Source organism: Pteropus alecto, unplaced genomic scaffold, assembly GCF_000325575.1.
Source record: "Pteropus alecto unplaced genomic scaffold, ASM32557v1 scaffold110, whole genome shotgun sequence".
NCBI classification, from domain to species: domain Eukaryota; kingdom Metazoa; phylum Chordata; class Mammalia; order Chiroptera; family Pteropodidae; genus Pteropus; species Pteropus alecto.
In genome coordinates this window covers 5,472,809-5,498,245 of record NW_006431920.1, presented here as the reverse complement: position 1 = coordinate 5,498,245, position 25,437 = coordinate 5,472,809, and the positions used below count along the sequence as shown (strand labels likewise).

General features: G+C 39.1%; 1 protein-coding gene across 1 annotated transcript in view; it reads left to right on the top strand.

Annotated features, from left to right (window-relative positions):
• The window catches only part of NYAP2 (neuronal tyrosine-phosphorylated phosphoinositide-3-kinase adaptor 2), a 192,569-nt gene that overhangs the window by 86,886 nt on the left and 80,246 nt on the right, over positions 1-25,437 (top strand). The window contains exon 3 of the mRNA XM_006906661.1: positions 10,321-10,622. Coding sequence (XP_006906723.1) covers positions 10,321-10,622 — 302 coding nt within the window. The remainder of the gene's footprint in view (positions 1-10,320; positions 10,623-25,437) is intronic.

Below are 25,437 nucleotides of genomic sequence, written 5' to 3'. Positions count from 1 at the left end.
GGTTCAACCTTGAGAAAGCCTGGCTGATAATGGAAATCTCTCCCCAAAGAAATCTCATCTGAATTAAATCCTACATCATGATTTTGTTAAAGGAATGATTTAGTTAAGGCAGAGAGAGCAGCATGACTACTGGCTGAAGTCATGATTTATCCTGTCTGTGTCCTCGAGACTCATGGTCACACTTGACATAGGGTCAGTCTTGAACTCCATTTTAGAATCAACGATCTGGAACCAAGTCAAGGTAGAAACATATTCTATTAGAGGAATCTTAAGGCCAAAGAGAGACCATCTTACAGATGAGACTTGGTATAGGATTCAAATATTAAAAAACCTTGAGTGTCATATAAAAGTTTGGATTTTTAGTCTGAAGAAACGAAGAAGCTACCTAAGGGTTTTAATTTAGCGAGTGACATGAGCAAATCTGCATTAACAAGGATAAATCTGACAGCACTGTGGGAAAGATCAGCTAAGAGGCTACTGCATTAATTTAGCCAAGAGTTGATATGTACCTAAACGGAAGCAGGCCAGTGAAGACGGAGAGGAGGGGATTGAGCTGATCCCTGCATTCAAATTACTAACTCTTATAACAAGGATGAGAATTAAGAGTGTCTGAGCATTCACAGAATTTTCCTTTCTCCATTGTAAAGTAAGAAAACGGTGACTGAAGGAAAAGGGAAATGGAGCAGAGTGTCATTAAATATTACAGTCATTTATCTGATGCTTAAGAAAGCTGGGAGTTATTCCTGAACTATTTCCAATCATGCATTTCTTCATTCATTAAATTAATAAATGATTATTGGGTGTCCTCTTTGAGCTAAGCATTGTTCCAGCCATTGGAAATCCAAGACAATCGAAGTCCACTCAAATTCTACCAAACACCTTCGTAATGTCTCGGTTTCTCTAGATTTCAACTGTCAGCACGCAAATTCTCTTCTCCCTACTTCTCGCCCTTATCTGGTTAAGTCTTACTCATGCTCTGCATCAGCTGAAAAGCCACTTCCTCCCATGGGACTTCCCAGCCCTTTAGTTAGGGCCCTGTTGCACCTACCCATTACTTCCTGAGTGAACATCTGACCACATAGGGCTGAAGTCATACTGGTTCAATAGCCTGTGATTGCCTGAGGACACCAATCACTCTGTTTTGGTCACAAACTGACATAAATAGTGAATAAATGAATTAAATGTCTCAATGCAGAGAGTTGTTTCTTTTGCCATAAAAATTTATACTTTTAGAAAGGCAACCCAATTATTATACTTCAAGCTGGCATTAAGTCAGCCCCTTCTGCTCAGGAAGTACAAGGCCATTATATGTTAGCATTCTGTATTTCTAGCTTCTACTTCCAGGTTGAAAAAAGGAGCCACATATGGTTAGCTAAATTCATTTGTAAAAACTTGGCATCTTCTCAAACCATATTCAAAGCTTATGTCAGTTTTGAAGACACAAATAAAACATAGTTTCCAGAACCTCCCCTGCTTTGGTTGAGTTTTTGGAAATGATCTCCCACGATGTGAACTTCTATAAACTATGTTCTAAGTCGAATCCGAATATCATGACTTACTTTGAATTTTCCATATACCCTCTCTTCTTCAAGCCATGACACTTTGAGAAGTAGACAAGTCTTATTTATGTATAGGAATAAAGGATGTTTTAATTTTAGACTCCAAAGAACCATGGATAATAACATATGTTAATCTTAAAAGCACTTGTCATGTTTCAAGTAAAAATAAATCTCTTAAAAATGTTCCATAGAATTTGTTCTGGCTTTAATAAGCATAATATTTCAGTCCTGCCTCTTTCAAATTTCAGGAGTGAATAAGAGAAATTTTGATGAAGGTTAAATGTCTCGACTCCCCATTCTAACCTCCCCACTTTATTATTATGACTAAGCATCAAATTATTGTGCAGCAATATCCACCTCAAACTCTGGGTGATGAGCTCTGTGTGATAAATAGAGGCATATTTGTTTTTTAAGCATAATTCCCTACTCAAGATTACTCTGAGCCCTAACATTCATAAAAGTCTTAAATGATCATGGGGTTTTGACAGAAATAACCATAAAATCCATTCAATCGATTTGCCTAACTCTATACTATACCTAGCTAATAATTATGGCAGAAAAAATAAATTATTTATTTTTGTTCCTTTATCTTCACTTTCTAGCAAGATTTTTTTCCCCCTAATTTGGGTTTGAAAGTATATAGCCTGATAATTACTGTCACGGTCTTACAGAAATGAGCAAAATGCATTTATGTTGTTAGAGTGTTTTGCTTTATGGTTTTGTAGGTTGGAAACATTAAAATGCTGATTTTATAGCTGTGAACAGAAAGATAAAAATTGATACGGAGTTCCTTGGCAAATCAGGATGCTAGGGAAGGGAAGGTAATATTTGTCTGACCTCTACTTTAATGGCCACTTTACTGGGTGCTTTTGAAATTTTTTATATTATTTTAATTTCTTATAACAGTTCTGGGAAGCATTTTCCCCATTGTGAAGGTAATTGAGGCTCAGAATCTCTAAAATTACATAGCCAGTCAATGGTTGATTACATATCTCTATCTGAGATACCGAATTTGGGGGCAGAGCTAAAATATCCCTGCAAAAAGAAATAACATATTTAATGCTTAAAATATCAATTTTAAGATCTGGAGCTAATGGAAATCGGGTCCCTCTCTTTGGCACAGTTTTAAAAACAATTTTGTTGTTTTTGCTTTGTTTTGTTTTGTTTTTCATAATAGTTTACCACAGCATTTACTAAAAGCTGTATAAAGATTCCATTTTTAACATGACCTAAAGATGCAAGAAACATCAATAAACAGCCATACACAGGAAACTTACGTCTGAAAAAAAAATCTTGGAGACTTAAGATATTAGGAGCACAAAAGTAGAAAATAGATATCATTGAAGATATGAAGTGGTAAAAATGAATGTTTGAGCCTAAGGCAAAGAAATCTACTGATTATGGCTTTGAATGAGCAATTGGGGCTCAGGGAAGCCATTAAGGGTAATGGTGAGTGAACAATTTGGAAGAAAATATGAGCACGGTTTAATTTTACTGAAGCCAAGTTTCCATATCAAAGTATACTCATGATTGTGTGTTTTTTTTTTATATATATATAGCAAATGTACAGAGCAGTTGATTATTTTAATTTATAATGTTAAATAGAAAGGATATTTGCCAGCAATAATTAATATGACACATTCATTTCCTGCTCAGTATCATTCCTTGTCCCTTTCTGACTTTAACTGCACTTTCTGACACAAGTTAGCCAATAGCATTTACTTAATAACCACTGCATTATACTGGGTCATTTAGGACTTTTTCCAATGCAAGCGTCAGAAAAAAAAACAAACAATATATTTAGTTTCAACAAAATAAAATTTAGTGCTGACATAACTGAAGGGTCCTAGAATCGACCTACCCACAGGTACAGATTGATTCAGGTCTTCTACAATGCCACACAGACTTGGTCCCACCAGTGTCCCTTCGTGGTGGCAAGAGGGATGAGGTGGGTCTGGAATTCCACACAATGCCCAGCATTAACTCAGATTGGACTGACTTGAGGCATTTGCCAGTCCCTACAATAGTCACGGTGGCCACCGATCTAGTGGTTGATTGGCTGGGCTTGAGGGATGCACTGGACTGAGAGAAAGAAAGTTGGTCCCCACACAAAAACTTCCATTCATTACCAGGAGTAGGAAGAATGAATCCCTGGGAAGCATGTGAGTCTAATGTCCATGGAATTTTCTAACTAAGCCCTCTCTATCTGGCTATCTCCAAAGCAGAATTACTTCCTTTCTTCATTTTTCCTTCTTAAAATGTAGTAGTGACAACAGCAGTGACCAAGAAGACAGGATACCTGCCAGCATGAAGCTCAAGGAGAACAGCTACTTGTATTTCTAAAGGCCCCAGGGTGTTGCGATGAGTGTAAATTTGATGAATTCTATGACGAGTTCTATCTGCTAAATATGTGGCTCTCTCTTAAAAGTCTGACATCGGGTTGAGGTATATTGCCTGTCAAAATTAGAAAAGGTAGAACACACTAATCTCTTGGCTCTTACTATGTCCAATTTTTCAAGGGCATGGGTTGCTCTAGTTGGAAATAATACCTAGAAGAAGCAAATATCGAAGGATAAAAGGCACATTCTGGCAAAGGGGTCCCTCTGGAAGTTGAGCTGGAAGAGACTCACTGGCCAGGACAGAGCTACTGCATTTGGCAAGAGGGAGGCAGCATCAAATATAAACTTTTAAAGTCATAATTTTAATGAATAGAGCCTAAATGTTGATTTACTTCCCTTTATTTATAGTAAAATGCCCAACATGAAAGATGTGAATAGTTAGCAGATGACGGTGGTCAACTTGCCCACAGGCAAATCTCATTATCTTCTTTACAGCTGTAGCCTCCGTTTTACGATCAGATTTCCCCCTTTTTATTTTATAGTTACATGTTCCCTTTTCCTAATACCAGATAAATACATTTTTCTTGAAAAACGAACAGAAAAAATTATGTGGTTGAGAAGTTTGCAAAGATAGGAATATACTAGATTATATATTAGTGTCACAGTTGAATTTTTGAACTCAACTTCATAGAATTGATTTAGGAAAAGAAAATATGCAAGCTAGTAAACTTCCAAGTAATCCTTCAGTTTATGTCTCAACTTTCTAGATATGCCTGAAAGAGGATAAAAATATGGAATGGGATTCTGTGTTTTCCAGTGGTTCTCAAAGACTCTATTATGAAATATTGGCATGTTTGCTTCAAAATCACGCACAGAAGTTATAACCTTGTCACTTTTAGAGATGACATCTCACCTTAGTAACTTTCCCTTCTCAGGGATTGTGTTTTCATCTCTAAAACTCAATAGTTCTCAGAAAGAGACACACGACATTCATGCTGATGGAATTTCAAGAAGACAGCAAGACAAATAACAATCTCTGCTGAAGAGCAGTTGTCAAAGCAGTTTTGAAGTTCCTGCTTTGCAGCTTTCCTTGTCGGTTATGACCAACACCAGGTGCTTCGAAAACCTGAACCGAGTATTGAAGAAGTTATATTTGCCTAGGTTATCTCGGTACTTTGAGTTAAACGTACGGTTTTGTTTTGACTCTGTGTGCAATTTTTTGAGGTTACATGGTACCACGTACCACTCTTGGGAGACATGGTCATGCAATGCAAATGATGATTCCATAAACAAAATTCAGGAGGAAAGGATTTAAAAGGAGGAGTTTTAAAGCTAGAATTACTGACTGCGCATTATATGTTAGACTCTGGGCTGAGTGCTTTGTGTGGAGTTTCTCAGGTAAACTGATGACGATTCCATCAGGCCAAATAAGGAAGTGGCCTTAGGGGTCAGGAACCAACTGCAGCTGCCGCATGATGGGACTGGCAATGGAGCCCACAGCTCAGTGATTCCAGAGCTCAGTTGTCCAGGTTTTTCCCATCAGTCAATACTCATTTGGGGGAGAAGGATAAATATTTTATTAATTACTTCTGGGAAAACAACCCCTCTTGAATAAGCAATGTATTATTGCTTTGTGTTTTATAATAGAAAAATTAACACGACTAGCCTCAAAATATTGCCTACATTGTCTGAGAGAAAAAAAAAAATACTTGTTTAAATTCAGGATTATGTAATTTATTTTTATTTTTATAACATGAGATGTGGCAGGCTTAATCTATCTCGAGTGTTAGAATCTAATTGCAAAAAGACCGCTTTCTTCAGCCCACGTAACTTTCATTTCAAGCCAAGTATTCCTACAGTGGAGTTGGTTCCTCCCTCTCCAACCACCACTTAAATGCTCAGTCTGAAGCAAGAGAGTGTCTTATTTTCAGAGGCATTTTATTTTTCTGGGGTCTCTTTATTTTTAGGCTTTCTCTTCCCCCTTCTTTGGTCTTAGAATGTCATAGATTATATGATTGTTCCCAAATATGTCAGTTCATGCCCTCTAGAAAGGAGACACCAAGCTAGATGGTGTTAAAAGTGTGAGAGATCTATTGAGAAAGATGTCTGAGAGCAGGAATAGGCAGGATGAGCCTTAGGCCAAGATACTGACTTGACAACTGTGAAAGAAGAGGAAGATGGAGAAATGGTTGGACAGGAAGACCCTCAGACCCCATTGCGGTATAGCTATGAGAAAGTCTCAGCCAGCCCAATAGGGGGACTCAGGCACAAAGTTGCCCGTGAGGGGCACACACGCCGGGCAGAAATGCCAGGCCCCTTAGGTCAACGTGCTCAGCTATTGGCTAGGAGCTTTCCAGGAGCAGAGTGCCTTCACTAAAATGCTGCTCCAGATTCTAAGACTCTGTAGCTTGTGGCTGTCAGCTAACTTCTGTCCTTAAAAAAGTTTCTTTCCTGCTGGACATCTGAGTCACACACCTTGATGGCTGCCATGATTCATCTCTTAAGCTGAGCAGATGCTCTTCTCTTTCATTTCTGGGGAAGAACTCTTTCATTGCTACAAAGGGATTTTCCTGAGGGGAACCTTACCAGGTGACAGTCTGCTACAGCCCTCATGACTGCAATTTATATGGGGGCTGCGGATGATACTCATCATTCCCCTTCTCCACCATTTGTTATAAAGTCACCTCACTCCTACCAGCAGCTAACACCTCTGCTGGTGTTACTTGGTGATTAGACTACTTTCCCTTTCAGAAGAGATTGGAACCCCTAGTATCCAAAACCATCTTGGGCCAGGGTTGCCGCATGTGACCTTTCAAGTCACAGTTGGGCAAGAGAGTATCAAGAGGGTTTCCACACATATTTATCTTTTCCCCATCATGTGACAGCAGTTTGCTACCTCCTGCTGATCTGGGTCGATAATCTCTTCCACAGTGGAGCCTCATCTTGCCTGCTGGCCACCATACAAGGAAATTCAAATTGCCCAGGAGGCAGTTATAACTTGTTGTTCAATGGAGCCTTTGTTGTGTCTTCTAGAAAGAGTTTGCTCCATTTGAGGACAAGGGTCTCCAGCACTGTAGAGCTCAGAATTATGGGAATGGGAAGTACAAAGTTCCCCAGGGGGTCATTGGTTGTCAGCGAACTTCATTCCTCATGGCAAGTTCTCTCTTGAAGGAAGATCTCAGTGGCGTATGCCACAGCTGCGTTAGCAGTATTGGACCCCTTGCCTGTAAGAGGATTATGCATCCCCACCTATTGTCATGGAACTTGCAGTGGTTTTCTGTTGGAGGAGAATTTATCCCCAACTTATTGGCATCGAGCTTGGCCATAAGACTGGTTTTAGCCAAGAGATTATGAGTGAAATTATATGCTACAGCTGAGCAGAAGCTTTAAGAGACACTGTAGTTAAGTGAGTCTCTTTCTGTCTCTATCATGAGAACATATCCCAGTAGGGACTAGATCCTACAATAATGAAGACATGTGGAGCAGGGCTGCAGCTGATGCACAGCCGACCCAATTAATACTAGAAAGAAAGAAACCTCTGTGTTTGTAGATCACTGAGAATTGGTGATTGTTACTACAGCATACCCTAACACAATCTAATGCATCGTGTATTTTCTCATCTCTGATATTTTGCCTGGTCTCTCTCTGGCTAATTTCCTTTGTCCTACTTTCTGGTATTTGTGTCTCAGCTGTTTCTAACGAACAGATGTCTGCTCATTAATGGCTCTATCTGTTGCTCTTAATATTTCTGGAGGTCTCTGGGTCGGCTACATCAGAAACATCTGGATGTTGTTTTTTTAAAAAACAAACTAATTGGCTACAGAATCAGAGACTCTGATTCAACAGATATATTTGAATAGTACCTTCAGTATGGGTCCATGAATCTGCATATTCAGGAATCATATGGTCTGTTCCACAGTCTTCAATTTGCTTTGGACTCATTGCCTTTACTTGTCTCTTGACCCTAGGTGCAGCATAATCTTTATTGCTTACCCTTAGCCTTGCCTTTGTAGTCAATATAGCCCCATTTCTTCATTCTGCATTCACAGCCTAATCAAATTAAACTTGCACCTGAGACCTGCTATTGTTTGAAGCATACATTGAATTACTCTTTGGAAGAATGTGTGTGTGTGTGTGTGTGTGTGTGTGTGTGTATGTGTGTACATATATGAAGAAAAGCATAGAGAATTCGATTTTAAAAAATTATGCTAAAAAAGAATGTACTTTTGAAATTAAGCAGCAGAACTAATTATCTATTTGGGAAAAGGTGTAGGCACTATTTAGGTCAAAAGTAACAGAGAAATTGCTGATACAATTATTCCTAGTAACTATCTCATAAATTCCTGTGTGCATTAACACATGCGTTAATCCTCTCATGCAGCTATGTAACTGGGAATGAGACAGCTGTCTAAATAAATCTTTAAAGCACCTTTTGCTCAGTGATATGGCAACAGAAATAAAGAAAAGATACAAAGATGCAAAATGATTGAAGTCAAACTCAGATGAAACCAAATGTCTTCCATGAGAAAGATCAAGGGCACAATCATCACAACTCAAAGATAAACCTTCCCATCCACCACGCCCATTCCCCACCTCTCCCACCTCTATTCTGACTAAATTCTCAATGATTTTTCACAAACCATTTCATTTGAGTAAGTTTTTGATTGATGCTCTTGAAAGCACAGAAAATACGATGCGTGAAAACACAGGATGCTACAACTATGATGTGAAAACCTCCGCTTGGCTGTCCCTTTGATTTCATTCATGCTTCTGGGTCAACATTCCTCTAATTAGTGCAGAGTTTTCAGACACCTTTATTTTGTTTTGCAAAGATGGTATATCTAGTGTCTGAGTATCAACTCAAAGTAGTTAGAAAAAATGAATTAATTAAAAATTATTTTTGATCAAGTGGCAAGTTGTCATTAGAATTACATGTTCTTGTTGAATCCTTTCTGGCTCAGTCCACAGCGGTCATATAATTGTAATCATAAGTCCTCAATGAAATGGGGGTGGGGGAAATTCTCATCTCCCATTATTATTCCTACTGAAATGATAAACTTATGACAAACATACAATAAAGAGAAATGTAAAACCTCATCTTGAATTCTGTCATTATAAAGGCAGAGTCAGCTAAAATTCAGATTTTAAAAAAAGGTCTAAATAAATTTTAAAAAATAGACTCAGTCTCCAAAATTCATATACTCAAAAGAGATAATTTGCCATTCATACACGTCTAAGAAAACCAGTCGAGTATTTCTAATAATGTCTCTTTTTGTTTCTTCTATTGACAAATGGACATACGTGGGGAAAATTCTAGAAAAATTTTTCTTTTAAAACTTCACATGGACATCCATGTCCTTTTTCTTCATCAAAGAGTCTTTGTTACTTAGTGGCATAGAGAAAGTCCCATGAAAGTCCTATATGATTAGTCGAGCTTCAAACTGAGAGAGATTTCTTATGTTTTTATACTTTTGCTCAAACTTTCCTATGTAAAACCTAAGAATCTTACATTGGGAAACTGCATACTCCAAATATTTACAAGGTGTTTAGAACTATCTCAAGATCAGACGCTATTTTAACTACATCTATTAGATGTGGATATTTTATTCTGTGAGGCTAGCTTATTAATAGAACTAAATTTCTAGTGTAACTGAAGGTTCTGGAGAACTAAAAGAGGGTGATGATTCCTTTGCCGATTTAAACAAGTATTTTCCCTTTATTCCTTTCTTCCTTCCTTTTTTTTTTTCCTACCTTCTTTCCTTCCTTCCTTCCTTCCTTCCTTCCTTCCTTCCTTCCTTCCTTCCTTCCTTCCTTCCTTCCTTCCTCCTTTCTCCCTCCCTCTCTTCCTCTCTCTCTTCCCCTTGTATTCGGTTACAAAATCCTTCCTTCCTTCCTTCCTTCCCCTCTCTCTCTTCCCCTTGTATTCGGTTACAAACCCCCCTTTTGTTGTTGCTGTTATTTTCCCCACTATATTAACCAGGTAAAAGTCGGGATGATTCTGATGAAATGGAGAAGAGTCTTGAGCGCTGCCCACTTGACCTCAGCCGTGTGTCATAATCATGGAGTTCTTGTTTATTTTCTAAGCCACTTTTTAAGATTTACCTACCTCGAAGTAAAAAACGCGATTGAAGGTGAAATGTGCTCTGCCGTATCATTTTTCTTTGGAATACTGTTTTGAGAATATCTGGATACCAGCATACCAGGATATCTAGAAATAAGTGCTAGGATTTCTGATTATAATCAAGTTATATCTGCTGTCATAGTGCAAAAGTACAGAATGCTTTCACGCTAATGGAAATGTTTCCTCACCAGTCTAAGGTTAAATTTTGAACTATCACCTGCCATAAATATACTTCTCTCCATGACCTTGCATTTGCCGGCTCAATTCATCTCCATGGATTTCCTTCTGCTTTCTTCTACAGCATAGGAGGAGAAGTAGGGCGTGGCCACGAAGGAAGTTACGTGGGCAAACATTTCCGCATGGGATTCATGACGATGCCCGCCCCTCAGGACAGGCTTCCCCATCCTTGCTCCAGCGGCTTCTCCGTCAGGTCACAGTCTCTGCACTCTGTTGGGGGCACAGATGATGACAGCAGCTGTGGCTCCCGGAGACAACCACCACCCAAGCCCAAGCGAGACCCTAGCACCAAGCTGAGCACGTCATCGGAGACGGTCAACAGCACAGCCACCAGTAAGAGCGGGAAAGCCCCCGAGCGGACTGAAGGTAAAGCACCCCATGCCCTCTTCATCTAGAAAAAATATTTCAGTCAGCATCTTACTAACCAGCATTTGCCCTCCGCCCTGGGTCATGTAATCCTGCTTCTAGCTCTCTGAGGTGAAGGTGAAGGTTATTTATTGGGATGTGGTCAAAAGACACCCAGAAGATGTATTTAATTTATTGGAAAGGGAAGGCAATGTGTGTTTTTTTTTACCCCCTTAAAGCTTCGAATCATGAGGGAATTAGGTTGCCTAGAAATATATCTAAAATGTATATTTTCTTGCTTTATAAGTATTACTTATATGATTATAGAAGTATTATGTGATTATTAGGGGAATCTTGTAATGCAGGAAAATGTAAAGAAAAAACTTGTAATTACCTTAAAAATGTATTTTTTTACATTTTAGTGTACTTCCTTCTAGCGAACGAATATGCATGTATATGTGTATATACATGTATATTCACATATATGTATATATTTCAGTCTCTACTTCAATCTCAATCTCTAATTGCTACCTGTATCTATATTTTGCCTCAGCTATGAAATACACAAATCAGATATATCTCCTCCTCCCTCCTAGTCTATGAATATAAATTAGGTCAGGTTAACCTTGGATCTCATCAGCCCCTTAGTCCTTACTTGAAGAAGTTTCAGCTTTCTTGAGTTTTTCCTGAGAGTCGCTTAATGGGAGAGTAGTCTCAAGTGTGCTTTGATCCAAGAGCATTTAGAGTTTTGCGTATCAGTTGTGAGCAATGCTTTAAGATTCCCAGCGTCGCCAGCAGCCAGCGTAAGAGCGTGGCGGTGCCAGGTCGTGTGGCCTTTCTCCCGCCCTGCTTGTCCCTGACTTTCTCCACAGCAGGCTTCCCTGCTCCCTTGATGCTCTGGGTTTCACAGTGGTTTGCAACAGGCAGGAGAAGCCAGGTGGTCCTTTCTTCAACTGGGCAGGTCCTGTCGTCAGCTGGGCTCCCCAGTCCCTCATGAAAGCTCCCTTATCTTCTGATTTAATCTTGCTACAGAAATGTAAACCTAGTCCATGAGATGAGGTGCCCGCCCGCGAGGCATGTTTCACATCTTCTATTAACCTCATCTCTCCTTTTTCTCGCGTTGGCGCCTAAGTGCCTATGTAGCCAAAAAAACAAAAGCTTCGGTGCATAGGGAAGAATACAAACAGAGGCCTGGAGATGAAGCTAATCTATCCAGTCTCCATGGACTATCTCCACTTATGGAGCTTTTTCCTATTATACATGTATGCAAAAATACATCACGAGTGTGTGTGTGTGTGTGTGAGAGTACAAATGTGAATGACGTGTACGTGTGTGCATACCTACAACATCGAAATTGTGCATAGAATTGTGTTTGTGCATTTTCACTTCTTCTCTTGTGACTGTTTTTCATTATGTTCAGTTTGTTAAAAAAAAATCGCTTTTAAGGAATTAAATATACATCATAGTACTTTAATCATTATCTCCTTGATGAATGCTTAAGTTGGTTCCAGTTGGGTTTTTTATAATGAATAGCACAGCAATGAACATGTGTATCTGTGTGTCTATTTACATAACTATTTTTTTCTGCTACCTTAGAGTAGATGAGAAATTTGATTTTTATCTCATGATTCAAGATCATAAGTATGTCCTTCAACTTGTAACACTTGACGCTTTTAGGTGTTTCGTTTACTTGTTAATACACTAAAGGGCCCTGGAGATCTGCCTTTTGAACATTTTAAATATTGTTCTTAGGTTTCCTCTGCTATTGATTTGACACATGATGCCTTTCATTTCTCTTTATTTTCTGTGATCCTGTTTCCAGAAGTCACCCCTCTCTTGTTTTTACTGCCGGAAAACTACCTAATCAATTACATTAAGTTGTTTGCTAAAGAAGATTACTGATTTAGAGCAGTCCCTGAATGAAAAGGGCCTGAAAGTAATCTAGAATGATACAAGAAGAAAAGAGAATAAAAAATCCATCCAAAGAGGCGAGAAATGAAACAGACCAGGGAAGCAGCCAGTGAAAAATGTGTTATCAAGCAATGTAATGCTGCTGGACACATTCCTGGAATCCTTGAAGCCCTGTCAAATACACTGTCGGCTTAGCCGCCCTCAGGGAAGGGGCCCCTGGGGTATTCACAGTGAACACCAGCGAAAAGGCATGATTGTCCCAAAGAAGAAAACTTTGAGCTTCGATTCAGTTGTCTTACAAATAGAACTGATTTCCATTCACTTGGGGCACTTTAGGTAGCTACTTCCTAGGGTAGAGAAGCTCCTAATTCTTTCAGATTCCCTTCACCATCTGAAGATGTAGGTTTCCAAACAGCTAGTTATCAAACAGAAGGCAGCAGCTCTATTATCTTTATTTCTTCTGAGGACAAAAGAGGGGCAGTGACAATTAGAACAGCAGTCAAGACTTAAGTTTGGCTCGTACAACTACTTGGTGGGCGGTCTGGTTTATTAAACACTAGGTCCTGTTTCAACAACTCTTCTCAAAGGATGCTCCAAGGATGGGTTGAGAGGCCTTCAGCCGTCGTGTGTCTTTGAGGGTCGCCAGTGGACCAGACGGACTATTAGCATCTGGTGCAGAAATGGTTGACTTCTATAGAAGATGCAATGCAAATTTCACCTTCTCTTCCAAACGCTTAATAAAAAGGCAATTTGCAAAACTGGATATATTCAAATCCCTTCTCCCAAGTTATATCTACTGTAACAACAGGAGGAAATCATGGCTTATTTCAGAGATGGAGAAAAAGTCTTGAGTCCAAATGCATGCTTTTCTATGTGTATACTCAAAGCCAAAATTATATAAATATGTAGAGTGTTCTTTTATGAATTCTCAGTTCTTTATAATCGTGAGTTAACTGGAGTTCATTACAGAGCATATGTTTTCTTTATAATCTTTCCAGCTATCAAAATTATAACAAAGATGAAAAATGACTTTTGTAAATCTTAGTCTGTCTTTTCTTTTTATATTAAATGTCAAGAAAATCAAAATATTGATTCAGTGGCATTAGAATGATTTCCATGGTAACCAGCCTCTATTTAAGCAGGGGATTATGACTTCCCTGTGGATAAAAGTTAAAAAGAACTGGACTTGTGGCTAACAGCTTTTCAGAGTAGAAAAAAAAAAAAAATAGCTTAACGATGAACATAAACAAACAAAAAATCACATACCAAGAAAAGTATAATTTAGTTTTTAAAATTGTAACTCTACCATATTAAAAACACACGTTTACTATTCTATTTTAGGATCTTGCATGATAATACCTTTAAAAAATTAAGACAGTTGTAATAATTGCCCTTTTCTATTGCCTTCGTGTGGTACCTGCTTAGTTTGAGGAAATATTAGATAAAATAAAGGAAGTTAACTAGGAAGGATCAAATTCCCTTCAAATTGTGTCTCATGTACCATCCATTAAAATGCAGGAATTGTGCAACCTTGCACCCGCCATTCCCATTGCTCAAGTGAACACGTGTCCCATTCCTCAGCGGTGCCATTGCTAGAGATGCTCTGTGGCACAGGCAAAAGACACAGTGCTTACAATCGATGCGCAGATGTTGACTTTAGGCAGGTGACCCAGTGAGACAGTTTCTTTACCTTTAAAATGATTATAAAGAAAATTGTGCTCTGCCTCCCTCACAGCCCTGTGACCCCCAGTATGGCTACTGCCTGTGATGGTGCCTGATGAAAGAAACTGCTGTATAAAAACAAGTTAATACTATTTTAAATGTGTAATTTCTACCTGTGGGAATTAGTGTTAATAGGCCTGAGTACCGTGAAATTTTGGTTTGGTAAAGCATATATATTAAAAATAAAGAGGAGAGAAAAGAAAGGCCATATGCACCCATGCTCTACATGTTAGAGGCTTAAAAATTTTATGTGCTGATCCAAATATACAGGGAAGTATTCCCAGGTATAATAATTTTTTCATAATATTATGACATTAATATAATATTTAGTATAATAACGAATAGTTTTATTAAATTTCAAGTACCTCTACATTTTAGAATCCTTAAAAAATAAGTATTTTGAACTTTTGTTAAAAACTCTTCTTTCAAATAATTTCCAACCCTTAATTTATGATATTATTTCAGGATTGTCTCTTTGTAAGCAGTGGGGAAATATTTCCAAATTGGGATGGCTTCCCTGGCTTCTGATTTTATGTTCTAGAGATGTTTAGTAGAATCAAATCTGGGAATCAAAAATTGGAATACCTGCAGGGATATTTGAAATCATGATTGTCCTTAGAACATGAAATAAGTGACTGAGCCTGAACCAAGGGAGGAAGGCTACGTACACTGCCTTAAAAACAAAAGCAAATTCCTGCTTAAAGGTTATTTTAAAAAAGTAAGTTACAGCCTTTAAGATTGTTGTTTTTCATGCCCCCATTTCTTCAGCCTTGTACTGGGGATCCAGTGGTGAACAAAAGTGGTCCTTTGCCTCACGTTACTTACAACCCATTTCGTTTGCAACTTTCCGACTCAGCCTGTTTTCTTCTCTACACATCATAGAACAAGTAGTAATTTAAGGAGATCATTTCTAGAAACCAGAAAATATAGCATGACAACCATGAGAGCTTCCTTCCTGTAATTAGTTGTTTAGCTCTGGAAGAAATAGTTTAACACATCTTAATAGTTCTGTTTTTTCCTACAAAAAATATGTATTGCTCTTTTGCTGTTTGGTGTTGACAATTTCAAGGTGACTGGATCTGATTTTCTACCAATGTAAAGCTTCGAGAGCAACCTGTGGATATCTGAGGAGCGAGGAGGAGAAGCTAGTTGAGTGTGCTTATTCACTTGTGGAGCTTACGGGTTTCTCAGGTCAGAATTCCAGTTTGGGAAACCTGAATCGGCACCAGTCAGAACCAGCCATAGGATTGATTTTGCTTTCCCAGTTACTAGCCTAGATCTCTGACACTTATTAGATGATCATGACTTTTTAAAAGATTATTTCTTCTATAACTCAGCATGACATGGTAGAAAAACATGGGCTTTAGAAGCAGACAGACTTTGGTGATGTAGTAGCACTTCCAACATGGATCATTTTCTTTCAGCCTCAGTTTCCTCATTTTTAGAGTGGAAACAGCAATACTGATTTTATGTGGTAGGCAGAGTAGTATTCAAGATGGTACCCAAGATTCCCCACTCCCTGTGTACTCACCCTGTATATTTCCTGGAACTGACATACCATTGATGCCTTGAAGATAGTGGGGGCCATGTGACAAAAATATGTGGGTGTCCTCTAAACACTGAGAATAGTACCAACTAAAAGCCAGCAAGGAAACCGGGCCCTCAGTCCTGTAACTGACTCAGCTTGGATGTCACCTCGATTTCAGCCTGTGGGACCCTGGGCAGAGAATCCAGCCTTCTGGCTTCTGGTTATGCCTAGACTTCTTATCTTTAGAACTGTCAGCTCACGAAGGGACACTGATGTTTAAGCTGCTGTGTTTATGATCACACGTAGCAATGGAAAAAGAATTTATTTTACCGAGTCGTTAGGCAAAATATGTGAGGTAAAATACTTGAGCAAAGGACATAGCTTAGAGCCTGCCAAACGGAAAATGCTCAGATCCTTGCTGCCCTCTTCTTAGCACTGGGCTGTATTCTCAGGGACTGGGGGGTGGTTAAGCCAGTGCCGGCGGCTTTCCAAATTTCCCAGGCTAGATTTTGAAAGTAAACAAGATGATGAACCTTCAGAAAATGCTGATGTATTAGGCCTCTTGAGTATCTGCTTAGCTCTTTCTGAATACGTTTGGGTATTTTTCTGAGAGGGCACTTGCTTTCTCACCAACCGTTGTTGTTTATTCAGAGGGCTCGGCATTGGCCTTTCGGGTGGCGTTTTGAATGGCTCATTTAGATGACTACAAGTCGTCTGCTTAGGGCCTTTTTTCACTTAACAAGTGCCACTTGTACTTCACAGGGTGCACCCAAGAAGTGCTCAAGGCCCCATTTAGCATGACACTGAGAAAACACAAAGAAAGTGGAAAACGAGCTCTCAAAATCCTCATCGTTTTGACCTTGGGTAGCGTTGTAATGTGTATTCGTGCTTGTTTTACAGGTTGAGATGTGGGAGATCACCATGGAAGGCCCACATTCCTGGATTTCTCTTTCCAGGTCGAGAGAATCAGGAGTTGCTTGGCTTGCTCGTGTAAAAGCCATCTGTCCAACCAGGCACGGCTCAGACACAGAGTCGTGCATCTGCAGTGTGGAATCTTTTCCTAAACATACCCCAAGACCCATGAATGAAACAGTTTGTAAGTCACATCATCATGCAACACATCTCTTAGGCCTTGCCATGGTTATTGAGCCTAGTCAAAAAACTATCCTTAATGTTCTCACCCATCTTGCTTCTATTAAGTGACTGGGTTTGATCTCATTTGTCTCAGAGGACTTTTGTCCATGTCATTACCTCAGGTGAATTCTCCCATGAGAGACCAAAAAGCCCAAAGTTCCTGAGTGTCTGTTGTGATCACGGTATTGATTTGGAGGGTGGTCAGTTGCTGTGCAACAGATTGACACCAGTTTAGTGGTTTAAACACCTTTATTATCTCACAGTTTCTGTGAGTCAAGAGTCTCCCCAGGGTAGTCCAAGTCTGCAGTCCAGGTGCCTGCGGGGGCCAGGGTCTCCTCTGAGGCTCACGGGCCTTTCTGTGCTCACCCAGTTGTTGGCAGAGTTCATGCGTCTGAGGTTGTGGAACACATGTTCACTTACTTCTTCAAGGAGAGCAGGAGAAACAGACTCACTTGGATTCTCTCCGCCTGGGGAGTCTGGATCTTTCTTTGAATAGATCACCCAGGATAGCCTCCCTGTGCATGAACTGAGTCAACAGCTAAAAACGTTAATTATAAATGGAAAATTCCTCATCTTTTTTCCATATACTATAAGTTAATCATGAGAGAAAAATATCGTCCTATTCACAGTCCCGCTTGCACACAGAGAGAGAGAGAATTATAAAGGCACAGAGGGCAGGTGTCTTGTGGACCAGTCCAGAATGCCGCCTGTTCAGAGCGATGCAAAAGACAACGTGTACATGTGGCTTTCTTAGAAACTACCCAACATTGTGGTTGGATACTTCCGATGTCATCTTGTGGAAAGATAATTAGCAATGTAAGAAGTAAACTATAATTCAGTAGTTTATAATTCAACATCACAAGACAATCTAAATAATCACTAAAAAGTGCAAAACTTAACGCACCTCCCCATTTCTTCCTTTATCTTCTGTTTTTCCCACATAACAGAAGTCACCCCAGCTGTAAAATGCCTGGTTTATTTCATTGAGTTGAAAGTGGCAAAATCTCATGTTTTTGGCTTCAGCCTTACCTGGAAGACATGAGAAATACATTTCTCGGTCCAGCAGCTCCCACGCCAAAGAACTATAACATAAGAGCCAAGTAAAATGTTGACACCATGGTGCAAATACTAAAAATTATAGTGTGCATAAATCTCTGTCCATCTGATCCTTGCTGCCAATTTTCCTAGTTGGTGAGTCTCATGTTGACCCGGTGGGCTAGCTTGACCCAGCACTGTCCCCTAAAATACCAGCTGGTCGTGGGCCAGATAATGTACAGCAGCCTTGATACAATTACAGTGCTCCCCAGTGCTTTGGCCTGTGGATTTCTCCAGAACCCCAGGATTGTAAGGATTGGTGGTGGTAATTTATACTAAGTACTTCTGCCTACCTGTTGAGTAGCATTTTGATGATAAATAATGATGAAGCTGTCTGTTTCCAAGTTATGCAATTTCTGAATTGCAACACTGCATCAATTTCCAATTATGGGTAAATGGACATCAGAAAGCATATGTCCTTGAATGAAGCAGAGGGTACTGATGTAACCTCCATTGCGACTTTCCCCAAGCTCTCTGTTTTTGTCTACCCTCAAATTTAGGTAGGGATTTTATCTGTTCTTTGCAATAATATTAAAGCAGTAAAGAATAATGCAGTAAATTATTAAATTACTAATTACTAAGATTTTGTGAGGAAAATGGAGGAAAGGCGTTGATAGCCTATCTTCCTTAAATGACCTCTACCCTTTCCACTTCCTCTGCAAAACCTCCGCTTCTCCTCTGTTTCTTTAGACTACAATCTGGCCCCTAAATCCTAAAGACGATTGAGAACACCATCCCTAGAACGCACTTCAGAACCTCCTTGCACTTACATACGCATGTTCCCTGGGAGGTGACCTCCTATTCCAATCATTCAACCCCAGTCAGTGCCTTTCTGAAAGTATTTCTGATAAAAATATTTTCTTCCATTTGGTTACATAAAGCATTGGGTACTTTACCAAACACTTAAAATGTTTTCTTTTGTTTAAGAAATTGGCATAATCTCTTTTGTGCCTATGTCCTCTATCCATTATAGATACAAGCATAATGGGAAGGAATCTTCCTCATGGAGGGATTTATCCCAAGGTGTATTGGAAATGGGATTTACTCATTCCAAACTACGTTGCTGACCCAGTGGCCCGCTCAAGCCCCCATCCTGCATCTCTCCTTCCTCGTTCAGCTGGCTTCAGAAAGGCCTTCTTGGGTGTGCTTGCTCTACCGCCTCAAATCTCATTTGTTCCAGATCATAACCTATCGCTATCTGACTCTGCCCTCCAGTGCCACTGAATCCACTCTTGATTCCCATCTCAATGGCACCCTTCAATCTGTGTCCTTCATTACATTCAGCAGTTTAGATTATTGGGTACTCCCATATTTCCTAAAGCCGCTGCTCCTCGTTTTTCATGCACGGCTCTCTGCTAATTTTCTTCCCCTGACAGCTCTCTAACTCTCTTTCGAAGGGACCTTTTGTTCTGCCCAATTTTTAAATGACTATGTCTTCAGACTCTGTCCTTGGCTCTCTTATCTTCTACTCTAATATCTGTAGAATAGATAAGTTGATGAATTCTAAATTCTCTTCAAATGTCTGACTGAATTTCTAGACCCACATCTTTCTGTAGATATCATGGAGTCTTCTAACTCATTGTATGCACAGTGGACCAGTCATTTCCTCCATGTCCCCCCTCTTGATAGCCAGGTTGGAAATGGGAGTGCCTTATCAGATGGCTCTCCTTAGCTTACTCCTGCCACCTAACCAATTATCAGGTCTAGCCAATTTTGCTCCTCAAACTCTCTGCATCTATTTGCACTTGTACTGTCCTATCTCAAGCTGTTGCCATTGTCATTTCTCACCGGGAAAACTGCATGGGCACCTCACTGGTCTCCTTTTTTGTAGCCTCACCTTCTCAAACCCATTCTCCTGACTACTTCCATAACTTCTTCGTGTGCACATCCACTTGTATCATTATTCTACTCATGATTTCATCTGATCGTGTTACAATTCTGTTCATCATTTACCTGATAAAAGCACGACTCGTTAGCATGACCTTCACTGCCAGCCCTCAGAGCTGCATCTCCCACCATCCGTGCCTCTCACAGCACTCCCAAACTATGAAATTTTCTCTGAACAAACCCAGATCGTTCCTGCCTCTGTGCCTTTCTGTGCATGTGAAATTCCCCTTTTCTGAGATGTCTTCTCTAAATTTGTCTCTTTGGCAAATTTCCGTTTATCCTTCAAGGCCCCAGAGCCATTGCAACCTTCTCTTTGATAACGAATATAATCACAGTTTTTCTATGATTGACTGGTACTCTGTATATAATTCCAGTATATCTGTTATTCTATTCTATTCTGAATACTTGCCTACTTTTCGTAGCCTGATGAGTCTAAGCTTTCCTTAAGGATGTGAACCTTGTCCTTTTGTCATTGTGCCTTTAATGCCTACCACAGAGTAGGGGTTAATAGGTCATGCTGAAGGGGCATATTTTGAATAATGTGCTATTTCATAAATGAGTCTTCTAGGAGGCTAATTGATACAAACAGTTAATGCACTTTCAAGCATCTTTAATGTAGAAAGAAGTTCAGGCATTTGGAGAGCTTAGAGGCAAAGCACAGTGATTTATGATCTTCAGAAAGCAAACGCATTGGCCATCCATCAATCACTTCGGTCCCAGCTTTGTTTATAATATAGTAACCACTCTGCATGATTTAAAAGTTGAGATTGTTGTCTGCTTGCTCTTAGGTTTGTAAAACCTTTATATTTCTTCCATTGTTTTACATTTCTGGATCTTCGTAGATACACAAATTAATTATAAGTAGTGGCAAAAAAAAAAAAAATACTGTTGACAGGCTTTAATGTGTTATTGGCACCATGTAACTTTTAGTTTATTTTCATGTTATAAATCAAAGAATGTTCAGCTTGTGCCATTCAGATATGATTTTTTAAAAAGCAAGTTTCTCGATTAAGACATAATAGAGAGCTGAGATTTCTTTCCCTTAAATTACTTTTGAAAGTTAGTTTTAATCTTTCTTATTTTTATACACTTCAGGGTTTTCCTTAGACACTCCTGTCATAGTCCTACAGGCCAGATATATTTTTCAGATTATTTCTGTTTTGCCATTCTACAGCATCAGCTTCTGAGCAGCAATTCACTCCACCTTCATGAAGACTGTGTAAAGCCATTTTTTAAGACAGAATGACTGCATGTGTGCATAAATCTTGCCTTTAATTGACCTTGACAAAGCATACGCTTATTGCAGAAAGAGTACTTTCATTTTATGGTCCTATGTCTGTACTGAGAGTTTTTATCATATGTATTGCTTTCCGTGATTTTTCTTGTTAAGTGGGAAGGCAGTGATTTAAGACAAGCTCTTTCTAATTTTTCTTGCTATTAATATGTATTAAATGAAGTTGATTATCTGGAGCAGAACATCGCCCTTTGGGAACCTCTGCCTTTTGACAACTTCATCTACTGAGAACAGCTGAAAACTAAGAAGAAAGAAAAAGAGCTTAGGGGTGCCAAAATCCTTCTTCTTGCACCAAGGCTCAGTGAATTTTACAGAATGTCAATCGCAGCTAGCTATTTATTTGTTTGTTTGTTTGTTTGTTTGTTTAAACTTGCTGGGAAACCACCCTCCGGAGTGCTGGGGAAAACTATTAACAGTAGTTTTTCCACTACAAGACCACCCTGGGATGGGGTGGGGTGTGTGGGAGGTGGTGCTGCAGGCAGCTGATGGGTTTGGGGTATTTCAGGAGCCAAGCACCAGACAAGTCCTATGCTCTGCGGGGGCTGGATGTGGGGAAGCTGCCTGCACAGCAGAAGTGTGGCTAGTGAGCCACTGGAACCAGGAAGTAAAACCCCTTTCTGCTGAAATGTCCCTCCAGTATCCTCTACTGACAAAGCTTACCATGGTGCCAGCTGGCCCAAGAGAAAATATTTAAAGGGCCTCGATCTCTTGTCGTAAGCAGGAAAAGAAGATGAGTTTAGACGTGACAAACAAACAATTGATAACTTGCATAGACAGTGAGGAGGGAAGGATGTGATTTAGGTGGATATCTTGGAGTACAGTGATATAAGGGGAGAAAAAAGTCAACTCAAAGACCCCAAAGCAGGAAGTGAATAGCAAGGAGGTCAGTGTGAGGGGAGAATTGTGAGAGAAAAGTACAAGAGCAAGAAATGAGGTCACAGAGGACAAAGAAAGTGAGACCTATAGGATCTTTGTGGTAGACCATTCTAGGGCTTTGCATCCAGAGATGCCACTGCAGGGCGTAGAGAAGAAGAATGCATCATATATTTAAAAAGAATCATTGTGATGATTGTTCATGAGGATGAACTCACAGAGGTCAGATACAGAATCAGGGAGAACCAGTCAGGAGGCTATTGCAGTAATACGGGCGAGACATAACTGCTTACACCAAGGTTGATCAAGATAGGAGAAGTGGAACTGGTGAGAAATAGTCAGAAAAATGTCATCATTTCTGTTTGAACAGTTAATCATAATCCCACCTTTGTTCTTTTCTAACTAGGGATATAGATTGACTAGATGATGATAGATAGATAGATAGATAGATAGATAGATAGATAGATAGATAGATGATAGATAGATGGATAGATAGATAGATAGATGATAGATAGATAGATGATAGATAGATAATAGATGGATAGATAGATAGATGGATGGATAGATATAGATAGATGATAGATCTAGATATAGATATATAGATGTAGTTATAGAGACATAGATGTAGACATATAGATATATTTAAGATATATATGTCCTATCTGTGGAAACTTTTCTATTAGAAAAGGCTCTTAGCACTCTATATAGATTAAAACTCATTAAATGAGTGCTATTGATTACATTTACATTTTTTTTCTTGCAATCTGGAAGGTTGTAAGCCAAGAAAGATTTTCAGTAAAAGATCTATAGATGCTTAAATTATAAACATAGCAGACACAGCTATTTCATTAAGTAAATAAATGCGAATGGTTGTATTTAACTTACATGTTTCCAAAACACAAATCTACTGTAGAATGCATCTGAAATACAGGCCTCCCTCTGCAGCAGCGTCAAGCCCTTTCCAGCTCGCCCTGTAGACTTGGACCTGTCCAGTCTTGCTTCTCCATCTCAGCCCAGGCTCTACCTACAACCTGGGGCTCAATGCCCTTCCTATCCTCTAAAGGCACCCCTCCCTGCTCCTTGCCTGTGTCTAAATGCTGGCTTACTTCTCCCTGGCTCTTGGAAAATTTCTCACCTTCTTTACATTCCTGCCCCACACCTTCCTGAATGATTTACCCAACTCTTCCCAAGACTGTATTTTTCCAGAATTAAGCATTCTTTTCGATGTGCTTTCTCCCATAGTGTGTTGCCATGCTTGGCATTGCCGTTTTTTTGTTTGTTTATTTGTTTTTCTGTAAGACTGTCTTCTTTAAACTGTGTATTCTTAAAGGTCTCATTCTCCCTTATATCCCTACTAAATTTCCTGAAGCATGCTACACTTAATAAATATATATTAACGTTGATCTTTATTTATTTAGAAATAAAGCCACAGAGACTAATATTAAATCTACTCATTAGAGATACACTATCTAAGACTAGTTGAGATAATTCTTACAAACTGTTTTTCACCATTATATACCAACTTAATCTGTTACCAGTAATTACTTATTCCACTGGACTATTTATTGAACTGGGGAGAAATTCTTTACAATACTATCTGTGGCATTTCCCACCCTTCCAGGTACAATAGAAATTGTGCTTTAGTAATATTTCTTAATACTTTTTTTCAAATGGAGCATAATTATTTTTCCTTAACTCTTGGACTTCCAGAGACTGTCGCATTAGACAGGTGAAATTGTTTATGATCCTTAATCTTCTCCTAAAACTTCCTGAGTGAAATATGCTATGTGAAAGATGCATATACTTTTTTTAATACTCAAGTTGCCACCAAATGTAAGTGCTTAAAATATAGCTGTCTGTGTATCAAGCAATGAACCTCTCTATTCCATTACATAATGCTCATGTGTCTCTGGAGAGTAGGAGGTTTATTGGGGATGTCAAGTTTCCTGCAACTCTAAAATTATGCTAAGAGGAGCAAAACAAGAATACAGAGAGAAAGAAATAAAATGGTTTTTATAGCCATGTTCTGTTGAAACACTATGGGGAAAACAACCTGAAGACATCTAATAAGAAAGGGAGTCATCCAAATCCAGTGCTACACTGAGAATCCATAGCTTGACAAGGTTTCTACATTAGGAAATACTTCTGAAAATGTTTATTTCAAACATGAGAACTCTCCATCCTAAGGGATTATTGGGAGTTAACTTGTTTGGTTATGTTCAAGTAATGGGCCAAATAAAATTCTGAATGATTCCTGTACTGGAAGCAATTTGGCAATTGGAAACGGTTTTCTCCATTTCCTAAAATGGTATTGAATCCTATCTGTTTACTTATAGGCCTATTTTATCTGGTCTCTATGATAACATTTTTTCTGTTTATATCGTGATTATACATTCATGTGTCCATTTTCAACTCTAAGCAGTCTAAGCAGTGAACTCCTTGTAGGATAAGAATAATATCATCTAATGTATGTTTGGTGCTAGTAAGTGCTCAACTCAATGTTTGTTCAAAAAATAAGAGAATCAAGCATAACTCTTATGACTCTAAATTGAGCGTGTGAGTATCTGATGGTATCTTTATTGAGGTGAGAAAGATTAGGCAAGAATTGAGTTTCAGATTGATATGCTTGAGATGCTTGACAGATATTTAAGCGGAGATAAAAAGTAAACAGTTGGTTATAGTCTTCTGGAGAATAGTTAGAGATATAGATTTGGTTATCATTAGAATAAAGATGACATTTAGCCACTGACTCACCTGAAGGGAGAAAGCAGGAGATCAGAGGGTCTAGAAACAACTCATGTGTAACTCAGATTCAGTCAGGTGTAAGAAGAAAAGCCAAGGAAGGAAACTGAAAAAAAGTAATCAGTAAGTTAGGAAGAAAACATGAGGTACGTTCAAAGCCAAGAGAAAAGAAGGTATACAGATACAGTGATGATGGTGAAGTCACTGAGAGCTTAGCTAGGTTGAGGACAGAAATGTGTCAATCTATCTAGCAATATAGAGGTCATTGGTGATCAGGACAACAATTTGGGGACTGGTATAAGCAGAAGACAAATTAAAAACAAAATGGACTGAGGAAGTGGAGAGAAGGCACATGTAATTTTTTGAGAAGATTGGCTATGAAAAGAAGGAGAGAAATGGGGTGGTAGCTAGGAGATGAGGGGTCAGGGTAAGGTGTGTATGTACATACTTGTATGAATTATGGGAAGAACAAGAACATGTTAGAATGGTGATGAGAAAGATTCAAAAGAGAGGGAAAGACTGATGACAAAGGGAGAGGAGATGACAGAGGATATTTAAAGCTCATCATGGCCTTTGATGGGATTAGGGCTTTCCCCTCCATGCTCAAAGAGAAAATGAGGAAATTGGTATGAATTCTGGTTGGTGTCTTA